Raw genomic sequence first — 13995 nt, forward strand, 5'->3', positions numbered from 1 at the left:
GCATCCAGCCCATGCTTGCATATGAGATTAAAATACTGTTTTCATAGCTCTGGGAAAGAATTGTGACACTCCTTTTGCTATGATTTCAAATGCATTTGGAATAAAGAAATAAAATCACTGAAGAGGCACAGTGTTGAAAGAATCAGCCTGCAATACATAAACATGCATCGCCATCCTTCTTGCTTTTGAGATGCAGTTACTACAAAATACAGAAAGCCTAAAGGAAGAAGAAAGGCTATTGAACAACAAAAAAATCATCAGTGAGTGAAAACTCACATAACCGTTCCTGACAGCTGCAATTACCTTTGGCCTGCAGCTGGTCATGAGACTGGCAGATACCAGCTGGGCAAAGAGTGCCAAGAGACGTACGGAGCAGCCAGACAGAAGAGCTCTGGAGCACCTCTGAAGCGGATCTGACAGCCCTGCTCTTCTAAGCTCAGCAAGGAACATACGTCATGACTTTCAGCATTATCTTCCATAGCCGAGTAGGGCAGTCTGAATGGCCTGCGTAAAACCCTTTGTAAGAGACGGTTGATACTTGGTGTAGACAGCAAACTCCTGGCTGGGCTGAGCTGGCTGCAGGCTCTTCAGTGAGTTTTTGCTTCAGTCCTTTCCCATCATGGTAGAAGTCCTGCTTTATTTAACCTCTTAATAAGTAATGCTAGGCGTCACTGTGGTGAGCAAGGCCAGCATATGATGGGGAAATTAGATTTCTCTATGAGAAGCTCTCTTTGGCAGTAATTAGCCAACTTACACCACTTCGCTTTTACAGAAGCTTCTCTGTAATCACATATTTGATCTATGGGTCTGTTAGTCATAGACCAATTGGTGTGCTGTGAAGTCATCTAAACTAGCAAATAAACAGCGACATCCAACAAGCAAATCTCTTTCTGCAAATAATCTAGATTCCATTGTACTGGGAGTAAACAGGTTGCTTTCCATATGACTAGGACTGCTGGCACTTCCAAAGGTCCTCCAGAGATCTATAAAGTCTCAAAGGTGTGTAACTGGAGTTAACTATATAAATGCCTTCATGCATCTGGGATGATATACCTGAATTCAACTTTAAATAATGCAAATCACCTGCTTAACTCTCAGCCATATCCACTTTTTGCAAACCAAAATATATATATATATGCATCTATATATATATATGTTGTGCATTGCAAGACAAAAGTTGGGCTTCATTCAGGACAACTGAAGACAAACAGGAGAATTAAGAGACTGAGCTTCAGAGCTGAAGAGATTAAAAGGAATCGAGCCTTCTCAGTGATCAAAGATAGGAGCAAAAAGGAATCTGGAAAAAATGCAGGCGAGAACAAACCTTAAAACCAGAAAAGACCATCTGAAGAAGGTTTTAGTCCCAACAGATTTGTACTGTGGATGCAGATCTCTAAGTGACAGACAGATAGAGGAAGCTTGGAACTCGAGACTTACATTGCCTCACGTTATTTGCACATACAGAAGTCTTGTATGACTTTCCCAAGCCACTAGAGATACAATGCATTGTTTTACTAGAAAATCAGCAACTTTTTTATATTCACAGTAATTCCCCTTAGAAAATAGCTCTTAGAAAATTTTCTTACAGATTGAGAGAGAACGGGATATTCACTAAATTTGAGGAAAAACAAGAGTCTTCATGTTTTTCTTATTAATTTCCCCCCAGCCTAATCTAATTTCTTAACCAACTTAGACTCCTTACGTTTCTTACATTATTTCACAGTGGGTTTGAGTGACTTCCTTGATCTCTTTGGAGAATAAATTATTCTCCCAGTAATCCTACGGCCTTCAAGTGAGGAACTGCCCACCCATGGGAACGCAGGATTCAGCAGGGGGCTGAGCTCGTGCTGTCAGAGCTCTATCACAACCTGCTTTCTCTCTCCTGCCAGCTGAGATGCTGAGCTAGGGAGAGCTGGCATTTAAATCTCCTCAGCAATAGACCCCTCTTCTGCGGCTGGCATTGATAGCCCAATCCTGACACCATATTTATGTGATTTCTCAGGTAGTTCGGTGTTTTTTCTTTGTGCTTTTTTTTTTTTTTCTTGGTTTTATGGTTGTTATTGACAAGTTTGATTCCAGTTTTGTTACTTTGTTTCTGCAGGGAGTTCCAGCTGGGACCATATAGTACACTTAATGGCTGAAAGCTTGAAAGATCTCTGGTTAACACAGAAAGAATGTAAGGGGTGTTTAACTGCAAATCCTTTTGGAATAATTTTTCTGACTACAGTCGTCTTCTCTTCTTTCCTTTTATCTGTAGGTCTCTCATGATTTTGCAATCAATTTCAATGAAGACAACCCAGAATGTGCAGGTAACACTCACATTAGGACAGACTGCCTTTACTTCTGCTGTGTGACAAATATGCTTTATTTTTTATTTTATCCCCTGAGTATTGTTTAAAGTGTTTTTTAAAGAAAGCAGCCAGGAGTTTCAAAACCTCACAGACTCCAGCCATCAGGCTCAGCTTTACAAAGTGCCACACATTAATTTCCTGAAAAATAGGTCCCTTTGAAAGTACACCATGTTGGACATTCAGCACTTGAACTTCTCCAAATCACTACCATTTCTGAAAATTAAAGCCGTGTTTTCTAGATGCATTCCAGATCTCCAGCTACAGCAACATCGTAGGTTGTGCAGCAAAGGGCAGGGCATGCCAAAGCAGGCTGCGTTCAAAGACTCCCTCTGTGTAGAGCCAGTTCTTTGGCCAGACCTATAGCAACAGCAACCTGCTGCAAGTCAGCCCAGCGATGGCCACCACCTGAGGGTCAGGGCAGCAGCTGAGGACTGCTGTAATAGAAGGAAGCATACTTTCATGACAGCAAATGCAGCAAGAAGCTGTTTTAACACAGCGTAAGGTATTGGTGTGTTCTAGCTACAATCACTAATTCTCAGTAGTCAGAGGCCAGATTCATGTAGCAGATTTTGCTGTATGTCTTGTATTTGTAAGCGAGGTCTGCAGTGACTGATGCTGTCTTTCTGGAGAATCTCCTGCCACAATTCACACATTTTGTAAAAGATGAGAATAACAGGACGATAATCTCTAAACAGTCTAACAAGTAATCCCAGACTAACACTTTATTTGAGAGTCTGGGTCAGATGATCATTGCTGTCTAAAATCCACAGGTTGTTATTCTTCCTTAACTTTCTGCTACCTTCCAAACACTGAAATGGGTGTTTCAAAATATTCTGCCTGTTCAAATTTTCTAGCTGCTTCTTTCAGTCCTTCTCAGGATTATTAGTTCAGGCATGGTCAGCAGAATATGTTCAGGATCAGAATTAAGATGCCAAGAAATGAAGTGCAGAAAAGAAGAGAGGACAAGCCATTCAAGGGAAAGAGACATTAAAAGAATTTAGAGTTCATGCGTCTTAAATGCAAGACCTCTGTTTTCAGTTCAGTGGTCATTCCTGCTTTGTTGTTGCACTTGGATTGTTGGACTGCCCCAGCCTCTGCAGGTCATATGCTTGAAATGTAATTGCGCGTAAGTCCTACACCTCCTTGATGTGTTCACACAGCTTTTTGCATTGCTTTTATGGAGCTAAAAGAAGCTGAAGTTACATGTATGCATCTAGATGTGCCTGTAAGCTTGTAAGCCAGCTTGAAGTTGAGATTTTAGTCACACTGAGAGTGTGGGGTTGAGGTGAGGAAGCAAAACAGACGTCCGAATTTTGCTTAGGCCATCGTATTTTAAAATGTAGTTAGCTGCTGGCTTCCGAGCACAGACACGTTGGCGTTTGATCTGTCTAAAACATCTCAGTTAACAATGGCCAGTATTAGGTGATAACATATTATGCATGTAGAGGTTGAATATAGCTTTGTTTTCCAGTCTAAATGCAGGACATTTCTGACCTTCTGTGTACCTCAGAAAAAAACAAGCCCTAGCAGTCTATGTGAAGAACACGTTGTTTATTCCCCCTTTGCTGCCTCTTTTGAGTCCAAGGCTAATTCTTTTATCACACTGACATTGTTACATAATGATTTGTGTTGATTGACTGGTACTTGAAAAGGCTGTCTCATCTATATAGTGCCAGCAGCAGGTCAGAGGTTGGACAGACAAACCCTCTGCAAGTAAAGAAATTACTATCCATACCATACTATGTATGCAAAACAAAATGTAGCAATGGAAATGAGAGGAGGTTAAAAAAAAAAGGAGCTGCTCTATAAGCTTTGCATTGGCTTATGTCACTTAATATTTGTTATGTATTTAAACTTTATTTGGTTCTTTGCATAAGACTCAGTTATCTGATAAGTTAACATAAAGAAGGCATAAAAAGGTGGTTGCAGCACAAAAGGTAGCCAGGGAAGAAATTTGCAGTGCTCACACATGCATCTATGAGATATAAAAAGCACTTCTTTGTCCTAAATGGTACCATTTAAAATAATATCCATCTAGATGAAAGCAGAAAAAGGAGACAGATCAGAAAATGTGTTGTTTAATCATCTGCTGCAGCTTGCTCATCACCTGCCTGTGATGGATGCTTGATTAGTTCCTACTGCCAATTGTTCTATGATGTTTTCTAGATCCTCTCACTGTATTAGGTGACACAAAGAGCAGTAACACCAGCATATCATGTGGAGAGAGGATGCAAGAGTGAGAGGGAGATAAAGTGCTTAGTGACCACACTGTTTTTCCTTGGAATATTTAGCATACTTGCCAAAAAACAAAGGAAAATTGCTGAAGAGTATCTTGCTTTAAACCAAGAAACAGAGGTTGGATCCAATATAAAAAGTATATGTCTAATTTGCTTTTAAAGAATGAAATCCCTTTCTGTGTGGAACTAGTGAGCTTTTGCTGGCGCAAGGTAGTGTGAAGCATCGTGCTACATTGAATAAGGGCAGTGTATTGACATGAAGATCCCTGGAATTCATAGAATATGGATATCCTCACCTTTCCTCCTCTATTATCATTTCCATTCTTGAAAATGTTAGTATTTATAGCCTTATAATTAGTATATTTATTATTAGTATATTATATTTATAGTCTTACACTCAGTATTTAGCCTTTATTGTCTGAGGAGGAAAGTAAGTGACAACCTCTAACCTGAATGAATGCTTCTACACATGCATGCATTTTACCTGCATCTTAAGCCCATATTTATATGCATACACTGTATTTCATCAGAGTTATTGAAAGTGGATTCCAATTAAAAATGTAAAGAGTTGAATTGTGAAGAAAAATGCACATTGGCGCTCCCTAAAGTAAAGGAGTCCAAGAGCCGCTCACATATCCTGTTGGATTTGAATATATAAGAACAGTAGATATTTCTGAGAGAGATTAATCTGAGATAGCAAACAAGAAATTATGTTTCTAGAACATGTTTCTTTCGAAGATGAAAGCAACTTTCTGACACGAACCACGCTAAATCTGTGTGGAATGCAGGGAGTAAGGTTTATCTCATACTATTTTAATGCACAAGAAAAAAACTACAGTGTATCTTGTCATCGTCTTAGGGAAGATTTATGAGGCCTTCATGCAAGATCAGTAAGTATATGTAATGAAATCTTTAGCAGGTTTTAAACTGGGAGTTAACAAAAGGTTAGTTTTGCAATATGTAATTTAGTCACTTGAATTACCAAGGGAAATTTTGTAACATTACTCTAACATTTTAGCCAATCATAGCTATAATTGGAGCGTGTTCTTTTGTCTGTGAGTACTGCAATGGAAAAATACGTTTGTAACTATCTACGAAGAGAGAAGATTGCGTTCTCCACCATTTTTTCATAGGAGGTTCAGGTGTACTGTTGTAAAGCAATTACAACTCCCTGCAATTTGTTAGTAACGGGTCTGCAGCCATATATCCTATAAACATGGTTGAGTAAAACCTCATGAGTGAGGTAGTCTCAGTGCAAACTGAAACTGGCTTAGGATGTTATTGAAGTCGTTTCATTCTTCAGCATCCTTTACAAAGCTCTTCAGTCTATCACTTTCTTTCCAACTTTAGACCTCTAATCCTTTAGGTCTGGTAAGCTGGGAGTTCTGAATGCAGAGGCTAATGTGCATCACTTCAAGAAATCCTTCTTCTCAATGATTGAAAACACCAATTTCCATTCTGTGATCTGTCAAGTGTGTCAGCAGAAGTCTGCTCTCCCTGCTCTGGCTATATATCCTGAAATGAAAAAGCCAAAAATAGCTAGTTCTCCATCAAAACTTCTTGACTAAAGCTCATTTTTCTGTAGACTGCAAAGCATCCTGCTGTTTCTTCCAAGATTTCACAGCTTTTGGGCATAGTCGAATTCAACCTGTGAGCAATTATGCAAATTCACCCTGAAAAATTATTCTCTTAGCACAGGGCAGTCAGGTATTTGAAAAGACGTTTGAATTCCTTGACAGCTCTAGGTTGTAAGTACAAAGGGCAAATTTGTTGGTAACTACCATGATAAACAGAAATAAATATTTATCTGAACAGGAAGGGAGAGAAGTGTTGAAGTGTTTTTAATTTGTGTCTACCCTTTTAGCATGAATCTTAGCTGGTGATCACTTACACCTTGAACTGAGAAGGATGGAAGCTATTGCATTGCAAGATGATTCCTGGAAAATAGGCATTAAAAACTGCTGGGAAGGAGAAGCATATATATATATGTATATTACAAACTAGATTCAAGGCGACTAGAGACAGCTTCTCGGAAATTATCTGAAGTTGTTAGTCCTTGTTAATTGTGGGATATTTTGAATTTATTCATTGAGAACCTACCTTTTATTTACATTTTAAGCAAGCGTGATATTGGTGATGTGCTCCACATTTATTTGCATTTTGTGTGGCTTTTCATGCCAGGAATACAAGGTGTTGTGGAGGCTTATCAGAGCTGCCTTCCCAAGCTGCAGCTGTATGGGCCGACAAACATTGCTCCCATCATCCAGAAGGTGGCAAAATCAGCATCAGAGGAAACCAATACCAAGGAGGCCTCGGTAAGGGCATAATGCTGTGTTTGGCTTTTTTCTTGTCTTATGATGGGTCTCTCACAGGCCATCAAAACAAGGCCTTTTCATGTATGTGAATCATACCTTCAGTTTTCAGTAACTGCCTTCACAGAAGGCAGCTTGAGTCTGTGCCAGCTGGAGCAGTGTATCTGACCTTCATAGCTTCGATAGTCACAACTTTAAACTCTTCCCCCACTGTTCCGTTTCCTGCTTTTAGAGCTGTTTTACTGTAACACACCCAGTTCTTCACTGTGGAAACACAAATGGCACCACTAAAGTTACAAAAATTTAGGGGCCAAGCCCTAAAGTGTTGATCGTACAAGAAGATGAGTTCAAATGTTTCTCTACACCCAATTTCAAATCTCTGTCAGAGGCTGTACTAAAACTTTTTTTTTTCCAACTAGGGGATTTTTCCAATCATTCCTTTGAAAACTATAGTGATACAGTTTTCAATTTGCTCTTACTGACATGGAGTATCATGTGCCTTTTAGAAATCAGGAGACAAGTCTGTTAGCCTGCATCTGATACAAAACCCATGACAGATTTCTTGGGCTAAAAGACTTAAGCATAGCTCATGTTTTAAATGTACGTCTTTGAAATGCATTAGGTTTATTTTTCTCCTGCCTTCCAGACAGAATGGGAGAAAGGGAGAATGAAGGAACTGGAGAGAATATGTGAGATCTGAAACCCTCACAAGACCAGTGCTGTGGGAGTAAAGGATGTCAGAGAGAACTTGTATAGTGCTGCAAGAAAAATGCCTATGTATAGGAACAGAATAGAGCTGTACATTGGCATGCATCTCATCCCTAGGCCTAGAGCTTTCTCTGAGCTTTCTTCATGTGCTGAGCCTTTTCTAAAGTCCTATTAATGCAGCAGTTTCCAAAGATTTCTGTTTATGAGTCTGGGCTTGTGATTGTCACTCCACTGCTGTTTCCAGGGTTTTGATAGTATTTAGGGTCCCAGTCCTAAAATGGGGAATTGCTATGTTTGAATTTCCATACCCACCTAATCCTGAGGTGGCTCACTCTGTTCCCAGTGCTGCCTCTGAATATTGAATAAGTTGCTTCATTCTTCTGAATCTAAACTTCCCCTCTTTCTGTTTGAAAAACAAATTAATTTGTAGCATGAGTCTTCAAGATGAAGTTTTCTCCTTGTATGTTTTGTTTTATTTATGGCAGGAGATTATGAACAGAACACTTGGAGTTTATATAACTGCATATACATAAACTTTAATGATGTTTAGTGTGTTGGTATTGCTCGTGCAGAGTGACCAAATTCTATGACCTGTTCATTTTTCCTGTTAATGCACGTTTGTTAAACGACTCCTGCTGCCTAACAATTCATAAAGGATCCAAGTGAGAGTCACTCTTGCCATTACCAAGTGAAGATATGTCATAGCCCACGATCCCAGTTCAGTGGGCTTTAGAGTTTTGGGAAAGAAATGACAAGCGCACAAAATGGCTTGCTGTCCTTTAGAGAATGAGAAAACCTGTCTTCAGGGCTCCATCTGAAGTGTTTGAAGTTGGATATATTCCTCCCTGCATATGCCCTTGCTCTCCTCAGGGACCCCATTACTCTGCAGAATGCAGTAGACCTGCTATGGTGTGGTGCTTCTCCCACAGGCAGCAGTGGGTCACCCTCCAGTTTGCAGACAGCTGCACCCATCCTGCTTGCCTGTTAGCAAAGCTCCTCTGCAAAGTGCTGTCATAACCTCCCTGACAGCTCTGCTACAAGCTTGTAACGCTTCAATACCCCATTCCTCCCTGCCTCCCGCTGGTTCCCAAAGGAGGAAAAAAATGTGATCGGAAACTGTCAGCAGAAGCGATTGTGCAGCAGATGGAAAATAGTGCTAGTGAGGATCTCAGGACTACTCCAGACTTCCCAGCCAAAGTCATGACTTTCCCAGCCCTAGCAGCTGGAAACCCCCTTTTCTACACTGTGCATCCCTTGGCTCCCTCCAGCTCCTGGAAATGAACTCCACTACAGCTAAAGTCCAGAAGAGGAGAAATTGGTAGTTGAGGAGATTTGGATGGGAAACACACTTAACCTTTGAGTGACTAGAAAGGCTCTTTTCTATTTAAAAATCCATGTGTGAGTTACTAGAAACACTTTTATACTGGAAAAGGGCAAGCAGCTTTGGAAGATTAACTAATGATACAATTTTTCACTTCTCGTCCAACAACTTCAGCAATATTTCATCTTGCTGATTCTGACGGATGGCGTCATCACAGACATGGCTGACACCAGAGAGGCCATTGTCCATGCCTCTCACCTTCCCATGTCAGTCATCATCGTCGGGGTGGGGAACGCCGATTTTAGTGACATGCAGATGCTGGATGGCGATGATGGGATCCTGAGGTCTCCCAAGGGTGAACCTGTGCTTCGAGACATTGTCCAGTTTGTGCCATTTAGGAACTTCAAACATGTAAGCCGACTTTTCCATCCATTCCGCAGAAGGGTGAATGTATATATAACGTATAGTGAATGGTCCCTGGGCTGGGCCTGACTTTGGATGAGCATGAAGTGTTTAGTAAACCTATGGCATTGTTGTGTCAGAAATGGAGAAAAAATGAATACAGAATGAAATGTGCTCCATTAGTGAGATGGTATGGGTGGGGAAAGAAGAGATGAGGCAGAATCCATGTGCTTCTTGTGGTGCCAGTCCTTACTTCCATTTCCTCCCTGACTTATTTTTCCTGGTGTGTCTGTATTCTGCTTTTCATTCCCTTCATTTTCACAGGCAGCTGAAATAACTGTGGATTTGTGCTCACAGTATTCCCCAGGAGGCTGTTTCCTTATTGAATTTTAGGTGCCTAAGTTCTCAAAGGCAGGACTATCCACCCACAGCATCCTGGTTGCCTCCAAACCCTTTAGCCAAATTCTGTACAAGAACAAATCCAAGGAAGTGCCGTTGCTAAGAACTTCGCTGTACCCTCAGCGAGCTGTTCCTGTCTGGTGTAGGAGACACTCTGCAGGAGAGGAAGGGAGACACCCAGCATTAAATTGCCAAATTTGAAATAATCCCTTGGCCATGTACTTTTCTCCTCAGTCACCTGCCCTACATTGCAGCATCTGTCCCGGGGACTTTTTCACCAGCTGGGTAGAGACACTGTTAACCCACAGAAGGAGCTTTGCCACGCACAGCCAGGTTTTTCAGGGCCCTTTTAATAGAGCAGAATCATATAATCATTTAGGATGGAAAAGACCATCGAGTCCAACCGTTCACCTAACACTGCCAAGTCCACTACTAAACCATGTCCCTAAGCAGCACATCTACATTTTCAATCCCTCCAGGGATGGTGACTCAACCACTCCCCTGGGCAGCCTCTTCCAAGGCTTGACAACCCTTTCGGTGGAGAAATTTTTTCCTAACATCCAATCTGAACCTCCCTTGGCACAACTGGAGGCCATTTCCTTTTGTCCTGTTGCTTGTTACTTGGGAGAAGAGACTGACACCCCCCTGCCTACAACCTCCTTTCAGGTAGTTGCAGAGAGTGAGAAGGTCTCCCCTCAGCCTCCTTTTCTCCAGGCTAAACAACCCCAGTTCTGAGCCTCAGCCGCTCCTCATACGACTTGTGCTCCAGACCCTTCACCAGCTTCGTTGCCCTTCTTTGGACACACTACAGCACCTCAATGTCTTTCTCGTAGCGAGGGGCCCAAAACTGAACACAGTACTCAAGATGCAGTCTCACCAGCGCTGAGTACAGGGGGACAATCACTTATCTACTCCTGCTGGCCACATCATTCCTGATACAAGCCAGGATGCTGTTGGCCTTCTTGGCCACCTGGGCACACTGCCGGCTCATATTCAGCCCTGTCAGCCAACACCTCCAGGTCCTTTTCTGCTGGGCAGCCTTCCAGAAGCCTGTAGCATTCCACAGAGTTGTTGTGACCCAAGTGCAGGACCCAGCACTGAGCCTTGTTGAACCTCATATAGTTGGCCTCAGCCCATCAATCCAGCTGTCAAAATCTCTCTCTAGAGCCTTCCTACCCTCAAGGAGATCAACAGTCCTGCCCAACTTGGTGTTATCTGCAAACTTACTGAGGGTGCACTCGATGCCCTCATCCACATCATTGATAAAGATATTAAACAGAACTGTCCCCAGTATTGAGCCCTGGGGAACACCACTTGTGACCGGCCACCAATTGGAGTTAACTCCATTCACGACAATTCTTGTCTTTTACAGCAGTAGCCAGGTTAAGTTCTAGTTGGGCTGTGGTCCTTCTAATGTTCTCCCTGCATAGCCCAATGACATCTTTATAGTATCCCTGAGTTGCCTGCCCCTTCTTCCAAAGGTCATAAATTCTCCTTTTTTTTGCTGAGTTCCAGCCAAAGCTCTTTGTTCAACCAGGCCAATCTTCTTCCCCGCCGACTCGTCTTTCGGCACATGGAGATGGCCTGCTCCTGCACCTCTAAGATTTCCTTCATGAAGAATGTTGACTGGACTCCTTTCCCTTCAGGACTGCCTCCCAAGGGAGTCTGTCAGCTGGGCTCCTAAACAGGCCAAAGTCTGCCCTCTGGAAGTCCAAGGTAGCAGTTCTGCTGGCTCCTCTCCTTACTTTCCCAAGAATGAGAAACTCTTATCTTTTCATGATTGCCGTGCCCAAGACAGCCTCCAACCACCACATCACCCCCAAGTCCTTCTCTGTTCATGAACAACTGGTCCAGCAGGATGCCTTCCCTCACTCACCAGCTGTATCAGGAAGTTATCTTCCACACAGTCCAGGAACCTTCTAGACTGTTTCCTCTCTGCTGTACTGTATGCTCTATTGTATGCTGTATGTTTTCCTCCATATGGAGGTGTAAAATGGCCGCTGTGTTCCTCTGTGATACTGATCGCATCCCTCTGTTTTTCCATCCTTCTCTCCCTTCCTTTCTGTGATATTTAAGTAGACTTTTTCTTTTGCTCACCACAGTGTCTAGGAAGGATATCTTCAATATTTGATTTGAAAATTTCTTTACTGCACAGTGTAGCTGATTCATTCCCCGCATGAGATTGCCCTTTCCAATTGCTCTCATACGCCAGAGCTGGATTTGTCACACAATAGTTTTCAATTCTGGGTTGATTTTGGTCTGCATATGGGTCTGCAGTACTTACATTTCTTCAGTTTTTCTAGGCTTCTTGTTACCACAGGAGCCTTTTTGCTACTTCCAAAATACCTTCATTTTATTTTCCTCTTCTCAATTGTTGTTCTTTTTTTCTCTCTTCAAAATATAATTCTGCCATATTTGTCTAAACACACTTCTTACTTTCACAAACCTTCCTAAGAAGTAAGAGAAACAGACTTGTTCCTCTTTTCACTCTACCTTTATGTAAATGGATCCTCATAGGAGGTACAACTCACCTTGTGCTATTAGTTTGGTGATGCCGTGCCAAATGGCTGCAGATTTGCCACTGAATTGTAGATACATACATTTCTATGTTGACAGTCCCACTCAGTCACCTGTCTGCTGGAACAAAGTATGAGCATGACGTGCTCGTAGGCTGTGATTCTCCTTCGTCAGATTATCACAGGCACATAGTGCTGCACTGTAGTCTGTTGTAAAAGTGTCAAGAGGCAAGTTATTTATGGGCTAGTGCTAGACCTACTTTCAATTAGTTGAAAACATGTTTCCTCAAGGAACTGGCAAAGCCAGCTGCATTTGTTATTTTCAGTTTCATTTTGTGATTTTATAACAAAGTTGAAATCATCCTTGATTGAATAGATTAATGCTGACAGTTGCAGTTCTGGGCACTGAATATATTGTGCCTCTGGTGTTGACTTGTGAGTGATTCTGTGTGTGATTTTAATTGCTAGCATTGGTCAAATGACAAGCATGTATTATTTTTAGCTGGTTTAGATTAACTTCCCCAGTACTTGGAGAGGATAGCAATCTTAAAGAATTTATTGCTCTTGTTAAATAGTGATATTTTTCTCCCCTTTTCTCTCAGTAGCACAGATAATATATAGAGATAGATCACGTACTTGCTATATCAGAAAAGTCAATATATCTTATGCAACTTGATATTTAGTCTGTTTATTGTGATCTTTCAGCCTTTCAACAAATGTCAGTGTAATGGATGAGTGCCCATAACAATAGCCACTTTTGGTTGAATTTCTTTATTGTCATATCCCAAATAATCTCTTTCTCTGAACAAAGTGACTTTCACAGCTATCTTGCTTACTTATCCTCATCACAAACAAAAGACCATTTATTTTGCATCAACTAGTGAAATAATGGTTCATGGTAGAAATGAATGTGATGTTTTGATTCAAACTTTTTTTTTCCCCACAGAAAAATGTGGATTTAACCCATTTGGGAGATTTTTGTCAGATCAGTTCTGATGACACACAATAATTACCATAAATCAGCATATTACATTTAGCAGCTTTAAGTAAAAGATGTATTTACTTAAAAATCCCATCCCTTTTGTCAATGTACCTTCTGCTTAGTTTTGGTATTTAGGATGTTCAATTATTAAGTAAAAAAAAAAAAGTTGAAGGATCTTTATAGAAAGACTACAAATCAAGTTATATAAGGTTTAAAGGTTTCTCTGATAAATCAAGTATTTATTTATGCCTAAATCCATATTACCTCGACTACTGACAGAAGAAGGTAATAAAATGTTATTTGTGAGCAATTATTTTTTGTTTTGCTGGAACAGTAAACTAAAACTCATTTGGAGTCAATCCAAACATTATTTTTTTTTTTATTACTTCAATTCTCAGGTCCGTGTGGAACTCAAAATCTCATATCTATCCAAGGAGATCAAAAATAATATAGCCAAAAGCTGTCCCTGTGAGAAAATTGAAAGGAGGAAGAAGGAAGTTGTAAAAATAACCTACCGAGTGAACCCCTTTTATTTTATAAGTTTGACTTCAGAGAAGGTTCTGATCCTGCACGGCACTCATACAGGCATTTAATACATTTCAATTTGTTACAATTATTCACATACCTAAAACCTCATATGCACTTCAATGTTTTACTGACTGAAGACCCAACGTAGACAGACATCTTTATTATAGGGGTTTAATCTCCTACATGATATAGTGTATCAGGGGTGCTTCAGTAAAGCGCCTTACCTTTTTTACTCTCTC

General features: G+C 41.0%; 1 protein-coding gene across 6 annotated transcripts in view; it reads left to right on the plus strand.

The window, feature by feature from the left end:
• CPNE4 (copine 4) overlaps positions 1-13995 on the plus strand; it is a 364382-nt gene that overhangs the window by 346406 nt on the left and 3981 nt on the right. For all 6 annotated transcript variants that reach the window (XM_054816831.1, XM_054816828.1, XM_054816829.1 and 3 more), the window contains exons 13-15: positions 2258-2309; positions 6770-6903; positions 9104-9340. In XM_054816831.1, coding sequence (XP_054672806.1) covers positions 2258-2309; positions 6770-6903; positions 9104-9340 — 423 coding nt within the window. The remainder of the gene's footprint in view (positions 1-2257; positions 2310-6769; positions 6904-9103; positions 9341-13995) is intronic.

Source organism: Grus americana, chromosome 2 (assembly GCF_028858705.1).
Source record: "Grus americana isolate bGruAme1 chromosome 2, bGruAme1.mat, whole genome shotgun sequence".
Taxonomy (NCBI): Eukaryota; Metazoa; Chordata; class Aves; order Gruiformes; family Gruidae; genus Grus; species Grus americana.